The sequence below is a fragment of the Orbicella faveolata genome, unplaced genomic scaffold (genome assembly GCF_042242905.1).
Source record: "Orbicella faveolata isolate gen_17 unplaced genomic scaffold, um_ofav_v1 contig_1, whole genome shotgun sequence".
Lineage (NCBI taxonomy): Eukaryota > Metazoa > Cnidaria > Anthozoa > Scleractinia > Merulinidae > Orbicella > Orbicella faveolata.
Window position 1 is genome coordinate 5,146,645 of NW_028301536.1, and position 18,356 is coordinate 5,165,000.

At 37.2% G+C, this 18,356-nt stretch overlaps 1 protein-coding gene across 6 annotated transcripts in view; it reads left to right on the plus strand.

The window, feature by feature from the left end:
* Window positions 1–532: 532 nt before the first annotated feature.
* The window catches only part of LOC110065111 (epididymal sperm-binding protein 1-like), a 25,750-nt gene continuing 7,926 nt past the window's right edge, over window positions 533–18,356 (plus strand). Inside the window, exons 1-7 of one of the 6 annotated variants that reach the window (XM_089286307.1) lie at window positions 533–665; window positions 10,770–10,880; window positions 12,156–12,308; window positions 13,516–13,665; window positions 14,869–15,021; window positions 16,330–16,482; window positions 17,724–17,873. In XM_089286307.1, coding sequence (XP_089142433.1) covers window positions 10,790–10,880; window positions 12,156–12,308; window positions 13,516–13,665; window positions 14,869–15,021; window positions 16,330–16,482; window positions 17,724–17,873 — 850 coding nt within the window. In that variant the 5' untranslated portion in view covers window positions 533–665; window positions 10,770–10,789. Of the gene's footprint in view, window positions 666–5,435; window positions 5,538–7,049; window positions 7,119–8,528; window positions 8,610–10,769; window positions 10,881–12,155; window positions 12,309–13,515; window positions 13,666–14,868; window positions 15,022–16,329; window positions 16,483–17,723; window positions 17,874–18,356 lie in introns of those variants that run through there. The other 5 variants (XM_089286320.1, XM_089286311.1, XM_089286303.1 and 2 more) reach the window with 5 other exon arrangements.

The window sequence follows — 18,356 nt, forward strand, 5'->3', positions numbered from 1 at the left end:
CCTTACACTGGGACGCAAAGGAAAACGCTAAAAGCACTTGTCCAAGTCCGCCCCACAGATTATGCGTCTCTAGTACACCGACAAAACTACCAAGAAAACATCCAGTGGTTTTCATGCCTTTAGACATGTTAATCTCTTCAGCTGTAAGATTTTCCTCTTGTTTTCCCTTTTTCACCAGAATTGGTCTGTTCTTAAGGCATGTAAGAAATTTTCACCGTTCTTATTCGTTTATTTGTGAGAACAAATATGCCATTCAGAAGTGTAGAATGCCTTCGAGGGATAATCATGAATGGCACTTTAAAGTCTACAAAGCATACAAGAGAGAACACGTCACTCGGGAAGTGGGCTTTCTTTCGCAAGTCTACAAACCTCTCAGCGATTTTTGATCCGAAACGGTGGTTTCTTTGAAAATCACTGAACCCAACCAACCAACCACTGATAGCTGCCCGTGAGATCAGCTAATTATCTTGCAAACTGTCGCCAAGTTCTTTCTATTGTTAGTATTTAACACAACACGCCACTAAATCTTTGTCCAATAATAGTCACAGATCACAGTATTACCGACACACTGCTTCAGTGAATATGCAGATACTTTTAGACATGTTATTAGCACGCAAGCAGTCTGCTCCCAAACTGTGAGAGTCCAACATTGCCTTTCACCAAAGGTAGGTTTCATTTTCATTCTACTCGGGTGTGGTTATAGCTCATCTGGTCTTCTCACTAATATAAAATAAAATGTGCGATACAGTTAACGAAGTTTCGCATATATTCGTATTCCATGCGGTTTGGAATAAGGTCTGCATTTCCAGGAGTTTATCTGTAGTCTCCTGTGCTTTCGGTGTTAGGACTATTTAAGTATTCGAGACCCTTTTGACGAATTACCAGTCTACTGTTACTGGGTAGCAAATTAAAGAAAACACTAAAAGTCGACCGCCCCAACGGATTTCGCGCCTCTGGTACACAAAACTACCAAGAAATCATTCAATTGTTTTCATTTGTTTAGACATGTTAATTTCTTCAACTGTAAGATTTTCCTCTTTTTTTCTTTTTTGCCCAAAATTGATCTGTCCTTGAAGCGTGTAAGAGATTTTCAACACTTTTGTAAGCTTCGTCTATTTGTTAAAACGAATGTTACTTAAGGCTTTCAGAGGTGTATTGTGCAGTGCCTTCGAGGAATAATCATGACTTGGCACTTTAATGTCAACAAAACAAAAAAGAGAGAACACGTCACTCGAGAAGTGGGCTTTCTTTGGCAAGTCTACATACCTCTCAGCGATTTTTGATCCGAAACGGTGGTTTCTTTGAAAATCACTGAACCCAACCAACTAACCACTGATAGCTGCCCGTGAGATCAGCCCCGTGAGATCAGCCCCGTGAGATCTTAAAAAAATTACAAAAAAAAAAAACAAAAAAAAAACGTCAGATCAGCTAATTATCTTGCAAACTGTCGCTAAGTTCTTTCTATTGTTAGTATTCAACACATCACGCCACTAACCCTTCGCCCAATAGTAACTGCAGATCACATTATTACCAACTCACTGCTTCAGTGAATATGCAGATGCTTTTAGATATATATTGGCACGCAAGCAGTCTGCTCACAAACTCTGAGAGTCCGACATTGCCCTATTACCAAAGGTAAGTTTCATTTTCATTCTACTCGGGTGTGGTTATAGCTCATCTGGTCTTCTCACTAATATAAAATAAAATGTGCGATACAGTTAACGAAGTTTCGCATATATTCGTATTCCATGCGGTTTGGAATAAGGTCTGCATTTCCAGGAGTTTATCTGTAGTCTCCTGTGCTTTCGGTGTTAGGACTATTTAAGTATTCGAGACCCTTTTGACGAATTACCAGTCTACTGTTACTGGGTAGCAAATTAAAGAAAACACTAAAAGTCGACCGCCCCAACGGATTTCGCGCCTCTGGTACACAAAACTACCAAGAAATCATTCAATTGTTTTCATTTGTTTAGACATGTTAATTTCTTCAACTGTAAGATTTTCCTCTTTTTTTCTTTTTTGCCCAAAATTGATCTGTCCTTGAAGCGTGTAAGAGATTTTCAACACTTTTGTAAGCTTCGTCTATTTGTTAAAACGAATGTTACTTAAGGCTTTCAGAGGTGTATTGTGCAGTGCCTTCGAGGAATAATCATGACTTGGCACTTTAATGTCAACAAAACAAAAAAGAGAGAACACGTCACTCGAGAAGTGGGCTTTCTTTGGCAAGTCTACATACCTCTCAGCGATTTTTGATCCGAAACGGTGGTTTCTTTGAAAATCACTGAACCCAACCAACTAACCACTGATAGCTGCCCGTGAGATCAGCCCCGTGAGATCAGCCCCGTGAGATCTTAAAAAAATTACAAAAAAAAAAAACAAAAAAAAAACGTCAGATCAGCTAATTATCTTGCAAACTGTCGCTAAGTTCTTTCTATTGTTAGTATTCAACACATCACGCCACTAACCCTTCGCCCAATAGTAACTGCAGATCACATTATTACCGACTCACTGCTTCAGTGAATATGCAGATGCTTTTAGATATATATTGGCACGCAAGCAGTCTGCTCACAAACTCTGAGAGTCCGACATTGCCCTATTACCAAAGGTAAGTTTCATTTTCATTCTACTCGGGTGTGGTTTTATAGCTCATCTGGTCTTTTCACCGATATAACATAATATGTGCGATACGGTTAACGAAGTTTAGCGTATATTCGTATTCTGTACGTTTTGGAATAAGCTCCGCTTTTCAAGGAGGTTCAGTCTGTAGTCTCCAGAGCTTCTGGTGTTAGCGGGACTATTTAAGTATTCGAGATCCTCTTCACGAATTACCAGTCTACTGCTATTGGGACGCAAGGAGGACACTAAAAGTGCGCCCCAACAGATTTTGAGTATCTAGTACACAAAACTACCAATAAAACTCCCAACTGTTTTCATTTGTTTAGACATGTTAATTTCTTCAACTATAAGAGTTTCCTCTTTTTTTCTCTTTTTCATAAGAATTGATCGTCCTAAAGGCATGTAAGAGATTTTCACCAGTTTTATTCGTTTATTTGTGAGAAAATATGTTTCTTTTAAAAGTCTAGAGTGCCGTCGGCGGATAATCATGAATTGGCGCTTGAAAGTCTACAAAACATAAAATAGGGAACACGTCCTCGAGAAGTGGGCGTTCTTAAGGTTTCGCAAGTCTACAAACCTCTCAGCCATTTTTTGATCCGAAACGGTGATTTCTCTGAAAATCACTGAACTCAACCAACCAACCACTGATAGCTGCCCGTGAGATCAGCTAATTACCTCGCAAACTGTCCCTCTGCGTGTTACTAGCTCTGGCAGAGTTTGCTTTGCTAATTTTCAAGCATGGTCCTGAAGTACAAGAAGCGATCAAAGCTACCTTTTCGAAGTTACTGTCTAATGTTTCTTCGGTTATCGAGAATCAGCTAACTGACTTAAACCGTGAATTGTTGCGGGAACCTTTTCTTGATATCGCAGACTATTTGACAGACTAGAGTATCGAAGGCACTGTAATATAATCGTTTATTACTCCTAACGGCTATCAACCACATTGAGAAGTAGTCATCATAAAGCTCATATAAACAATGACAAGTTTTAAAACCAGAAATAGCAAAGGCTCGAGCTTCGGCTTGTTAAATGTTTACTGTGGAGACAAGTTAATTTTACTGGATTTTTCAAAACGACTACATACGATTCAATCCGTTTCCATATGTTAAGGTTCAAATTGTAGTTATTTTATGTCGAGTTGTTTTGCTAGTCTGTAAGGTCCTGATTGGATTACTCAACCAAACAACCCATTTGCTAACTCCTCGAGCAGTTCACTATGCATCTCCTGTGGTGTAAATACGACACATACCATTCATACACTAAGATTTCAGTTCCACAGTCAGTTCCTCTTGACGAATTACCATTCCTCTGCCGTATATTGGGACGCAAAGTTAGACACTAAAAGCACTTGTCCAAGTCCGCCCCAACGGATTATTGGCCTCTATCACACAAAACTATCAAAAAAATTCCAACTGTTTTCATGTGTTTAGACAAGTTAATTTCTTCAACGGTGTGTATGATTTTCCGCTTTTTTCTCTTTTCCACTAGAATTGATCTGTTCTAAAGGCATGTAAGAAATTTTCACCGGCTTTATTCGTTTATTTGTCAGAACAACAAACATACCTTTCAGAAGTGTAGATTGCTTTCGAGGGATAATCATTAATCACACTTTAAAGTCTGCAAACCATGAAAGAGAGAACACGTCACTCGAGAAGTGGGCTTTCTTTCGCAAGTCTACAAACCTCTCAGTGATTTTTGATCCGAAACGGTGGTTTCTTTGAAAATCACTGAACCCAACCAACCAACCACTGATAACTACCCCGTGAGATCAGCTAATTACCTTGCAAATTAAAATGTCGCTAAGTTCTTTCTATTGTCAGTATTTAACACAACATGCCACTAAATCTTCGTCCAATAATAGTCGCAGATCACAATAATACCGACACACAGCTTCAGGGATATGCATATACATTTAGACATATTAGCACGCAAGCAGTCTGCTCACAAACTCTGAGAGTCCGACATTGCCCTATTACCAAAGGTAAGTTTCATTTTCATTCTACTCGGGTGTGGTTTTATAGCTCATCTGGTCTTTTCACTGATATAGCATAAAATGTGCGATGCGGTTAACGAAGTTTCGCATATATTCCTATTCCATACGTCTTGGAATAAGCTCCACATTTCCAGGAGTTTATGTGTAGTCTCCAGTGCTTTCGGTGTTAGGACTATTTAAGTATTCTAGACCCTTTTGACGAATTACCAGTCTACTGCTACTGGGAAGCAAAGGAAGACACTAAAAGTCCGCCCCAACGGATTTCGCGTCTCTAGTACACAAAACTACCAAGAAATCATCCAATTGTTTTCATTTGTTTAGACATGTTAATTTCTTCAACTGTAAGATTTTCCTCTTTTTTTTTTCTTTTTTACCCAGAATTGATGTGTCCTTAAAGCATAAAAGAGATTTTCAACAGTTTTCTTCGTTTATTTGTTAGAACGAATGTTAGTTAAGGATTTCAGAGGTGTATTGTGCAGTGCCTTCGAGGGATAATCATGACTTGGCACTTTAAAGTCTACAAAACATAAAGAGAGAACACGTCACTCGAGAAGTGGGCTTTCTTTGGCAAGTCTACATACCTCTCAGCGATTTTTGATCCGAAACGGTGGTTTCTTTGAAAATCACTGAACCTAACCAACCAACCACTGATAGCTGCCCGTGAGATCAGCCCCGTGAGATCTTAAAAAATTACAAAAAAAAAAAAAAAACGTCAGATCAGCTAATTATCTTGCAAACTGCCGCTAAGTTCTTTCTATTGTTAGTATTTAACACATCACGCCACTAATTCTTCGCCCAATAGTAACCGCAGATCACATTATTACCGACTCACTGCTTCAGTGAATATGCAGATACTTTTAGATATATATTAGCACGCAAGCAGTCTGCTCACAAACTCTGAGAGTCCGACATTGCCCTCTTACCAAAGGTAAGTTTCATTTTCATTCTACTCGGGTGTGGTTTTATAGCTCATCTGGTCTTTTCACCGATATAACATAATATGTGCGATACGGTTAACGAAGTTTAGCGTATATTCGTATTCTGTGCGTTTTTCAATAAGCTCCGCTTTTCAAGGAGGGTCAGTCTGTAGTCTCCAGAGCTTCTGGTGTTAGGGGGACTATCTAAGTATTCGAGATCCTCTTGACGAATTACCAGTCTACTGCTATTGGGACGCAAGGAGGACACTAAAAGTTCGCCCCAACAGAACTTGAGTCTCTACTACACAAAACTACCAATAAAACTCCCAACTGTTTTCATTTGTTTAGACATGTTAATTTCTTCAACTATAAGAGTTTCCTCTTTTTTTCTCTTTTTCATAAGGATTGGTAGTACTTAAGGCATGTAAGAGATTTTCAGTTTTATTCGTTTATTTGTGAGAAAATATGTTCCTTTCAGAAGTGTAGAGTGCCTTCGGCGGATAATCACGAACTGGCGCTTGAAAGTCTACAAAACATAATCGAGAAGTGGGCGTTCTTAAGCTTTCGCAAGTCTGCAAACCCCTCAGCGATTTTTTGATCCGAAACGGTGATTTCTCTGAAAATCACTGAGCTCAACCAACCTAATTACCTCGGAAACTGTCCCTCTGCGTGTTACTAGCTCTGGCAGAGTTTGCTTTGCTAATGTTCGAGCATGGTCCTGTAGTACAAGGAGCGATCAAAGTGCCCTTGTCGTAGATACTAATTACCTATTCTTTCTTCGGTTATCGAGAATCAGCTCACTAGCTGATTTTAAACGTGAATTTTCGCAACTAAATCTTTTCTTGATAGAGCAGATTATTTTGCTTATTTTCTTAACAAAACAACATGGAAATATCGTGCACAAGAAAATGTAGCTTTCATAACTATGTTAAATGTAAACTACACTTAGTTATTTCTCCCAAACATATTAAATCATTCCTGTTAATTGACAGTATCGAACGCACGTAATAATCTTTTATTACTGCTAACGAGTATCAACCAGACATAAAACTAATACACAATATTAATTACATGTTATAAAGCGTGAGACAGCAAACGTTTACGCTCGAGCTTTGGCTTGTGAAACGACAACACATAATTCAAATTCTTATTCGTTTATGTTGAGTTGTTTTGCTAGTCAGCGAACAGTGCCTTCGAGAGGTGACCATGAACTGGCCTTTAAAAGCCTAGAAAACATAAAAAAGAGAACACGTCACTCGAGAAGTGGCCTTTCTTTGGCATGTATAGAAACCTCTCGGCTATTTTTGATCCGAAATGGTGGATTCTTTAAAAATCACTGAACCCAAATAACAAGCACTGATAACTGCCCGTGAGATCAGTTAATTACCTTGCAAACTCCAGTCGCTAAGTTCTGTTTACTATTAGTGTTTATGACAACACTAAATCTTCGCCCAATATATATCGCATTGTAGATCACATCATTACCAACACACTGCTTCAATTCAGTGAATATGCAGATACTGTTAGAAATATTAGCGCGTAAGCAGTCTGCTCCCAAACTCTGTGAGTCCGACATTGCCCTATTACAAAAGGTAAGTTTCATTTTGATTCTATTCGGATGTGGTTTTGTAGTATCTGGTTTTTTCACTGATATAGCATAATATGTGCGATACGGTTAACGAAATCAGTTTAGCATACACGTATATTCGTATTCAATGCGTTTTGGAATAAGCTCCGCATTCCAGGAATTTAGCTGTAGTCTCCTGAGCTTTCGGTGTTAGGATTATGTAAGTATTCGTGCAGTTTAAGTTCACTGTTTATCATGCGTGTTACTAGCTCTGGCAGAGTTTGCTTTGCTAATGTTCAAGCATGGTCCTGAAGTACAAGAAGCGATCAAAGCTACCTTTTCGAAGTAACTGTCTAATCTTTCTTCGGCTATCGAGAATCAGCTAACTGACTTAAAACGTGAATTGTTGCAGGAACCTTTTCTTGATACCGCAGACTATTTGACAGACTAGAGTATCGAAGGCAATGTAATATAATCGGTTATTACTCCTAACGGCTATCGACCACATTGAGAAGTAGTCATCATAGAGCTCATATAAACAATGACAAGTTTTAAAACCAGAAATAGCAAAGGCTCGAGCTTCGGCTTGTTAAATGTTTACTATGGAGACAAGTTAATTTTACTGGATTTTTCAAAACGACTACACATGATTCAATCCGTTTTCATATGTTAAGGTTCAAATTGTTATTCTTTTATGTCGAGTTGTTTTGCCAGTCTGTGAAGTCCTGATTAAATTACTCAACCAAACAACCCATTTGCTGACTCCTCGAGCAGTTCGCTATGCATCTCCTGTGGTGTAAAGAAGACACATATCATTCGTGCACTAAGATTTCAGTTCCACAGACAGTTCCTCTTGACGAATTACCATTCTTCTGCCGTATATTGGGACGCAAAGTAAGACACTAAAAGCACTTGTCCGAGTCCGCTCCCAACGGATTATTGGCCTCTAGCACACAAAACTATCAAAAAAAAATTCCAACTGTTTTCATGTGTTTAGACAAGTGAATTTCTTCAACCGTGCGTATAATTTTCTTTTTTTTTCTTCTTCTTTTCCACCAGAATTGATCTGTTTGTTCTTGAGGCATGTGAGAAATTTTCACCGGCTTTCTAGTATTCGTTTATTTTTGAGAACAAATATACCTGTCAGAAGTGTAGAATGCCTTCGAGGGATAATCATTAATGGCACTTTGAAGTCTACAAAACATAAAAGAGAGAACACAGCACTCAAGAACTGGGCTTTCTTTCGCAAGTCTACAAACCTCTCAGCGATTTTTTGATCCGAAACGGTGGTTTCTTTTAAATTCACTGACCCCAACCAACCACTGATAACTACCCCGTGGACATCAGCTAATTATCTTGCAAACTGTCGCTAAAATCTGTCTGTTACCAAAATAGTTACAGATCACAATATTGCCGACACACTGCTTCAGTGAATATGCAAATACTTTGAGATATATTAGCCCTCAAACTGTCTGCTCACAAACTCTGAGAGTCCGACATTGCCCTATTACCAAAGGTAAGTTTCTTTGTAATTCTCTCGGGTGTGCTTGTGGCGTATCTGCTCTTTTATATCTAAAATAACATAATATATATGTGCGATACGAGGTTTAGCATATATTGGTATTCTATGCCTTTTGGAGGTATGCCTTCCTCGTTTTCCCAGGAGGTTATCTGCAGTTTCCTGAGCGCTTTCGATGTTATTTTTTTAGTACCAGTCTTCTATCTCAGCGTGTTAGCAGCTCTGGCAGTGTTTACTTTGCTGATGTTCGAGCATGGTCCTGAAGTACACGAAGCGATCAAAGTGACTTTATCGGAGTTATTGTTTAATGTTTAATACGAAAAGAAATTTTTACGTTATCATGGCATTCAAAGTAAAATTGTCACTCAACAGCTCAAATCATGTATCCACAGGTTCTATGGTTGTTTTAGTCTTTTTTCGAAACACTAGTCAAATTAAGTCCTTTTTCCCCTATAAGGACAGACTCAGCCGTTCCCTTACGTCTGAGATTGTGTTTAAGGTTGCTTGTTGGGATTGTAATGCCTTTAATAATATACACGAAAAAATTACTCGATTCTGATTGGCTGAGAGCAGCGCAGTTTAAGCGTAACATCAGCGCAAAAAGTGAAACACCGGTGCAAAAAGTGTAACACCAGTGCAAATAACACATCGTACGAAAATTTTGGGCAGAAACTTTGAAAAAAGTTTTCTCGAATGAGAAATAAATGGCTTCAAGAAAGATCTTCCGGCACTTCCTCCACGCGAAGGTTTTCATGTTTATATTATTAATAAGTAATCATACGAAGCAGCTCGTACAATTTCAGCTTTTTGAAAAACTCACTAGAGCAAATTAATTCCAAATTGAACTCAAAACCGTATGATGACCTATACTTACATTGGAAAAACAAAGCGTCGGTTGGTACTAGTCTTCTCGTTTGAATTTAATGTAATGCAGCTAACCGTTTCATTACTTTTGATGATGTATGTAGAAGCATACGAAACGTCAAGTTCTTAAATCAAGGTCTTTACAACATGCGTTGTTTTGTTATGTTTGTGACCGCATTTTGTTTTTTTTTTTATTATTTTCACTCAAGCTGAAATGGCCGATGAGTGGCCGAGTTTCTACGATAGAGTGTAAGTTTCGTGGAAATTATACACACACACGGGTCATAAGTTCGTGGGTCAAGTCAAACTATCACGATAATGTATCTGGACGGATTATCCGTCTGTTTGCCTGTGTTTATACACAGACGAATTATCGGACGAACTATCGTTCTTTGCCCAAGTTCATCCCAGACGGATGATCCGTCTCTAGTATAAATCCGGCCAATTTCGTTAGGCCTGAACAGACACATCTCGTAAAAAAGTGGCACATACCACTCAAAAGCTTCTATCGCACACACACCAAAGAAAACATCATTTCATTCTACACTAGATAATCAGTCGGTGGCTCAGGATCCAATATTTTGCTCAAAAGCCAATATTTTGATATTGCACGATCAATTGATTTTCGCCACCGGAAGTGCCCGAGAGACGACGACAAAAGTAAACATTTCCCATTTTAAGGACTGGGCCGGAAGTCAAAAACTTACGGTCCAGTTAAAAATATAATAATTAAAAAGTAAAGCAAAACAAGACAATTAAATGCCCTTTTTGCCAATAGTTTTAAAATATAATCTTATAATTACCATGCACCTACCGCCACTATTCGATAACAAAAAGACGCATCGCATTGGTTAACGAGAAAAAAGGACAAAAGACAAAAAAAGAAACAAATAAACAGCTACATGTAATAAATAAAAGAAACGCAAAAACAAAATGACTGACCTCTGTAATTCTCAAAGACTGCCTATAATATGCCTACTGTTTTCATGTTCTACTTAAGCATACATTTTTGCAGATTGATTGTATATACACTTCTTTTTTCATTCATTTAATTGTAAATAATTTTAACTTTTTTTTTTGTTGTGTCCCCAATTAGTAGTTATAATTAATACTAAATACATTGACACTTCAATAAAGCTGTTATTATTATGATTATGACTTTGATTATGATGATGATGATTATTATTATTACCGGTTTAATTTGTGCTTCGGAGATTTCAGGGCTAACCATACTGAGCCACAGTGTGTCTTGCATGAATGATTGAGTCAATTTTTTTTTCTATTTTTTGACAGCTGACAACCAAACACTCGTCATGATTGCTTTGAGTTTCTTTCTTTTTGCGTTTGTGTACCTCGCACATTCCAGTCGCTACTATGGTTACTATGCTCATGGAAACCAAGGAGGTAAGTCATTTGAGAAACTGTGGGTGCTTTCATTGCGTCAATAATCCCGGAAATTTCGGTCTGAAGTTAAATGGGAAGGTCCGTTTCGGTTCGCTCCGACTGGAATGTTTAGGACCACCTATGGAGGTGGTCCACTATGACCGGTCGGACCGAAATTTGCCGTTCCACTTTTACAAACTGGTTCATTGCCCTACTTTTTTCTTCGGTAGATTTCATTTATTTAGCGAATTCGGGAAAGGAAAAAAATGGTAAGGGTCATTCCTCTTGGTTGGTCCGGTTTGATCGCTAAATGTCGTTTCATTTTTCCTCGGGTATTCCCACTGGTCTCTGACCGGTCGGTCTGGCACGATGGAAGCACCCTATATTTTATGGGAAATTCAGGCAGGATGGCAGCTGGAAGAACTTGGGACTTTTGATTGTAAAATGACAAGGGAATTGAAAAATGACAAAAAAGGATTTATAATTGTTTCACTTAAATCGCCTGCTCAAATCAGATTGTGAACAAAATCACCTGTGGCGACGGCCTAAAATACAACGAGAAAATGGGCCAGTGTGATTGTCCACAGAATGTATAATGTAGCCCAATAGAGTTTGCTAAACCCCTTTCTTCTCAGAGATGTTTTAAGACATGTGAATCCAGTAGTTCAAAGGGTGATTAACAATATCCACTGGACAAATCGATATCCAGTGGATAAGTGTTGACCAAAAAAAAATATTCATTCATTCATTCATCCTGTATATTTAACAGTTATATATTCCATATCGCCATGCGTCTGTTCAACAATAGACCACAGATACATGACTTCAAAATGTCAGATCACGTCAAAATGTGCTTCGTAAGAACAAAAGAGTGGCACAGCAGCAATTAGGCGGGTGTGTCACTAATTTAAGTAAGAAATTATCTTCTTTTAAACTAGTTTGATGACATGGAAATTGACCCGGTTTATCTCAGACGTAAATGTAAACCGCGTCCATGTCAAAATAATAATAATAAAAAAACACAGGTAGAATCAAAAAGTAGTTCATCGATACAGCCTACATTTCATATATTTAGGTGGGACGGGTCAAATCACTGTAGACAGGCCACATTCTTCCGGCGATTTACCAATATTTACCATTTACTACCAGAAATTTGCATCTCGGAATTTTTAAGGGAATAAAGTAATAGCTAATGATATTTTAGCGCGCCCGTTTCTGTCGAAATTTGAAGACTGTTAAGTTCACGTTGTATTTTTGTTGTTCCTTTCATCTTTGTATTTAAAACGTTCTCAACAGAAGCTAATTGTGTGGCAAAGACAACGGCTGGCCAATGCTGCAGTATACCTTTCACTTACAAAGGAGTAACATACCATTCCTGTACTAAAACTGATCACAACAAGTTTTGGTGTTCGCTGGACGCTGTCTACAAGGGAAAGTGGGGAAATTGTGGTAAGCATTGGAATAATGTTGGGATTAACGAAACACAGAAATGCGCGAATACCACCAAAGATGTGAAATCTCCAACTTGCTCAAACTTCTTTTATTTGTTGTCCAGATAGCGGTATTGATGGCTGTCATTCATTTTTTTAAAAGAAACCATTTGATGTTTCGCCCAAAAATGAGGACAATCGTTTTTAGAGCCAGGCACAATACAATGTAGCTTGAGAATTAGCCATTTTGAAGCGAAATGTTTGCCTGGAGTATACAGCCAAATGACATGAAGTGGTTATCATCTTATTCCTACAACCTTTCCACAAATTATTTTAAAATTTCTAAGAAAATGTAAAAAAACAATTTAAACTAAAAAAGATGAAATAGAGAGATGGAGAGACCAGAATGAAATTGCCTGCTACTGCGTTTGAATTTCAAATTTGATTTAAAAAGATTACCCTACTACCTTAATCAGAAATTAAATGAAATTCAAAAATAAAACTAGCCGGGCTTGAACAGTTGGCAAGGGGTTGTATTTACATCTAGGCAATATCAAGCGTAACAAAATTGGCGCTAAAATTCCACACAAACCTACTTTATATATATATATATAAAAAACATTCTCTTCAGTTAGGCAATGTTTTCAAATTTAGATGACACAATTTGAAGTCTTGCACTACTGAATAACTTAGAGATGCAATCAGCTACCTATTAACAAAGTAAAAGCTAATGCAATGGGGTCAAAACTAAACCATAATCATGCTCAAAAGTATATATCACCCTTTAAAAGTTCAATATTAAAGGAGTTAACAGAATTGCAAAAGATAATTGACTCTTTCAGGCCAAGATCGGAGGTCATCGGATCTTAAAAATCATTTAATCCATGCCGGCCTATTCCAGTAGTCTCTAACCTTTACATCATTTAGTCTTGCTTGCAGCCGCCCTTGATACATCACATAGGAAAATATACTGTGTGCGCAGCACGGTTACGCTTCAAAAGTTGCACAAAGATCCTTAAACACATGGCATGCATCTTCTTGGTGTGATTTACTAACTTAATAGTTCAGGGTAAAGCAATTGGCATCTCGGCAATTTCAAAGGGATGAAATAAAAGCGAATGATGTTATGGCGAAACTGTTTCATTTCAAACTAGTAGACTGCTGAGTTCACTTTTAAATTTTTGTTGTTCCTTTCATGTTTGTCTTTGAAACGTCCTCATCAAAAGCTGAATGCGTTCAAAAGACTACGGATGGCCAATGCTGCAGTATACCTTTCACTTACGGAGGAGTAACATACCATTCCTGTACCAAAAAACATCACAACAAGTTGTGGTGTTCGCTAGACGCTGTCTACAAGGGAAAGTGGGGAAATTGTGGTAAGCATTGGAATAATGTTGGGACTAACTAAACGCTTAGTAATAAGTATTTGCAAGAATCAAAAGAAATGCGCAAATAGCAGCAAAAATGCGAAATATCCAACTTCCTCTAACTCCGTTTATTTGTTGTCCAGGTAGAGGTATTGATTCACTTTTTTAAAAGAAAAAAAGGGATGTTTTGCGCTAAAACGAGGACAATCATTTTCAAGGGTCATGTACCAGACAATTTACCTTGAAATTTAGCCATTTTCAGGCGAAATGTTTGCCTGGAGTACATAGCCAAATGACCTGAATTTGTTATCATCGTAATCTTACAACTTTTCTAAAATTTAATTTAACATTTCTAAGAAAATGTGAAGAAAATGAAACTAAAAAAAATTTGAAACAGAGAGATAGGGAGACCAGAAGGGAATTGTCTGTTTCTGTGTTTAAATTTGAAGTTTAATTAGAAAAGGTTATCCTACTAATTAATCAGAAATATAATGAAATTTGGAAGTAAAACCAGCTGGGCATAAACATTCCACAGTTATTAAAGGGTTTCTTTTTTGCATCTAGGTAATATAAAGCTAAACGAGTTGGCTCTAAAAATCCACACACACCCACATTTTGTAAAAACGTTTTGTTCAGTTAGACAATGTTTTTAATTTAGATTACACAATTTAAACTCCTGTACAACTGAATGATTTAGAGATGCCATCAGCTACCTATTACGATAGTAAAAGCTAGTGTAATGAGATCAAATGTAAGCCATGCTCACAAGAATATTTCAACATCTAAAAGTTCAATATTAAAAGAGTAAACAGAATTGCAAGAGGTGAGGGCCTCTTTGAGGCCAATTTTAAAAGTCATCTTGTCTTGAAAATCATTTAATCCATGCTAAGCTATTGCAACGGTTTCAAACCCTAAAATCATTAAGACTTGCTTTGCTGCCGCCTTTGCTAATATACCGCGTGCGTAGTAGGATTACGCACCAAAATGTGCGTAAATTTATAGGTCCTTAAACATGGCACCTTCTTTTGTGCGATTTACTACTATCTCAACAGTTTCTGGTAAAAGCAATTTAAATCTCGGCATTCTTAAAGGGATAAAGTAATAGCTAATGATATTTTGGCGCGCCCGTTTCTGTCGAAATTTGAAGACTGTTAAGTCCACGTTGTACTTTTGTCTTTCCTTTCATCTTTGTATTTAAAACGTTCTCAACAGAAGCTAAATGTGTGGCAAAGACAACGGCTGGCCAATGCTGCAGTATACCTTTCACTTACAAAGGAGTAACATACCATTCCTGTACCAAAGCTGATCACAACAAGTTTTGGTGTTCGCTGGACGCTGTCTACAAGGGAAAGTGGGGAAATTGTGGTAAGCATTGCAGTGATGCTGTGATTAACTAAACACTTAACAATAAATATCTCTAAGAATCAAACAAAATCAGCAAATACCGACAAAAATGTGTAATCTCCAACGTGCTCAAATTTCGGGGGTTTTTGTTGTTGTTGTTGTTGTTGTTGTTGTTGTTGTTGTTGTTGTTGTCCAGGTAGAGGTATTAAGGGCTGTGTTATTCATTTTTTATTTGATGTTTTGCCCAAAAACGAGGACAATCATTTTCAGGGTCAGGTACGACACAATGTAGCTTGAAAATTAGCCATTTTGATGCAGAATGTTTGCCTCAAGGTATACAGCCAAATCACATGAATTTGTTATTATCTTATTGCTATAACTTTTTTAGAAATTATTTTAAGATTTCCAAGAAAATGTTACAAAATAAATTAAACTAAAAAAGATGAAATAGAGAGATAGAGAGACCAGAAGGGAATTGCCTGTTACTGCGTTTGAATTTCAAATTTGATTAAAAAAGATTACTCTACTAGCTTCATCAGAAATTACATGAAATTTAGAAGTTTAGAAACTGTAAAGTGTAACTGATTAAGAAATAAAAAGATTAATTAATTGATTGGAAAACAAACCAGCCGGGCATGAACATTTGACAGTTATTAAAAGGAGTCGTATTTGCATTTACGTAATATCAAGCTTAATGAAGTTGGCACTAACAATCCACACACACCCACATTTAGAAAAACATTTTCTCCACTGATGCATTTTTTTAAAATTGAGATTACACAATTTGAAGTCTTGCACATATGAAAAATTTAGAGATGCCAACATCTACCTATTAACACAGTAAAAGCTAGTGCAATAAGATCAAAAATAAGCCAAGCTCAAAAGTGTATATCACCATTTAAAAGTTCGATATTAAAGGAGTTAACAGACTTGCAAGAGATCAGTGCCTCATTCAGGCCAGGATCGAAGGTCATCGGGTCTTGAAAATCATTTAATTCAGGCCAAGCTATTGCAGCGGTCGCTAGCCCTAAATTAATTTGGTCTTGCTTCACAGCCGCCTTTGATTATATATTGCGTGCGCAGCAGAATTACCATCCAAAAGTTACGCAAAGGTCGTTAAACATGGCACCTTTTTTAGTGCGAATTACCACTTGCTTAATAGTTCATGGTAAAAGCAATCGGCATCTCGGCATATTTAAACGGGACAAAATAGTAGCTAATGATATTATGGCGAGACCGTTTCTTTCGAAACTAAAACTAGTAGACTGCTAGGTTCACCTTAAATTTCTCTTGCTCCTTTCATCTTTGTTTTTAAAACGTCCTCAACAGAAGCTCAATGTGTCCAAAAGACAACGGCTGGCCAATGCTGCAGTATACCTTTCACTTACAAAGGAGTAACATACCATTCTTGCACCAAAGCTGATCACAACAAGTTTTGGTGTTCGCTGGACCCTGCCTACAAGGGAAAGTGGGGAAATTGTGGTAAGCATTGGAATAATGTTGGGGTTAACTAAACACTTAAAAAAAAATATCTGCGATAGTCACAAGAAACCCGCAAATAGCAGGAAAAATGTGATATATCCAAATTGCATAAACTTCGCTTCTTTTTTGTCCAGATAGAGGTATTCATGGCTGTGTCATTCATTTTTTTTTTTTTAAAGAAAGTATTTGATATTTCGCCCGAAAATGAAGACAATCATTGTCAGGGTCAGGTACGATACAATGTAGTTTGAAAATTATCCGTTTTGAAGCGAAATGTTTGCCTGGAGTATACAGCCATATGACATGAATTTGTTATTATCTTATTACTACAACCTTTCCAGAAATTATTTTAACATTTCCAAGAAAATGTAAAAAAATCAATTAAACTAAAAAAAATGAAATAGAGCGATAGAGAGATCAGAATGGAATTGCCTGCTACTGCGTTTGTATTTCAAATTTGATTTAAAAAGATTACCCTACTACCTTAATCAGACATTAAATGAAATTTAAAAGTAAAACTAGCCGGGCATGAACAGTTGCCAGTTATTTCAAGGGGTTGTATTTACATCTAAGCAATATCAAGCTTAACAAAATTGGCGCTAAAATTCCACGCAAACCCACTTTATAAAAAAAACATTCTCTTCAGTTAGACAATGTTTTCAAATTTAGATGACACAATTTGAAGTCTTGCACTACTGAATAACTTAGAGATGCCATCAGCTACCTATTAACAAAGTAAAAGCTAATGCAATGGGCTCAAAATTAAACCTTGTTCATACTCAAAAGTACATATCACCCTTTAAAAGTTCAACATTAAAGGAGTTAACAGAATTGCAAAAGATAATTGACTCTTTCAGGCCGAGATCGGAGGTCATCGGGTCTTAAAAATCATTTAATCCATGTTAAGCTAATGCAGCAGTCTCTAACCTTTAAATCATTTAGTCTTGCTTTGCAGCCGCCCTTGATACATTACACAGGAAAATATACTGCGTGCGCAGTACGGTTACGCTCAAAAAGTTGTACAAAGGTCCTTAAACATGGCATGCATCTTCTTAGTGTGATTTACTAACTTAATAGTTCATGGTAAAAGCAATTGGCGTCTCGGCATTTTCAAAGGGATAAAATAAAAGCGAATGATATTATGGCGAAACTGTTTCATTCCAAACTAGTAGACTGCTGGGTTCACTTTTAAATTTTTGTTGTTCCTTTCATGTTTGTCTTTGAAACGTCCTCAACAAAAGCTGAATGTGTCCAAAAGACAACGGATGGCCAATGCTGCAGTATACCTTTCACTTACGGAGGAGTAACATACCATTCCTGTACCAAAAAGCATCACAACAAGTTGTGGTGTTCGCTAGACGCTGTCTACAAGGGAAAGTGGGGAAATTGTGGTAAGCATTGGAATAATGTTGGGACTAACTAAACGTTAGTAATAGGTATTTCCAAGAATCAAAAGAAATGCGCAAATAGCAGCAAAAATGCGAAATATCCAACTTCCTCTAACTCCGTTTATTTGTTGTCCAGGTAGAGGTATTGATTCACTTTTTTAAAAGAAAAAAAGGGATGTTTTGCGCTAAAACGAGGACAATCATTTTCAAGGGTCATGTACCAGACAATTTACCTTGAAATTTAGCCATTTTCAGGCGAAATGTTTGCCTGGAGTGCATAGCCAAATGACCTGAATTTATTATCATCTTAATCCTACAACTTTTGTAAAATTTAATTTAACATTTCTAAGAAAATGTGAAGAAAATGAAACTAAAAAAATTTGAAACAGAGAGATAGGGAGACCAGAAGGGAATTGTCTGTTTCTGTGTTTAAATTTGAAGTTTAATTAGAAAAGGTTATCCTACTAATTAATCAGAAATATAATG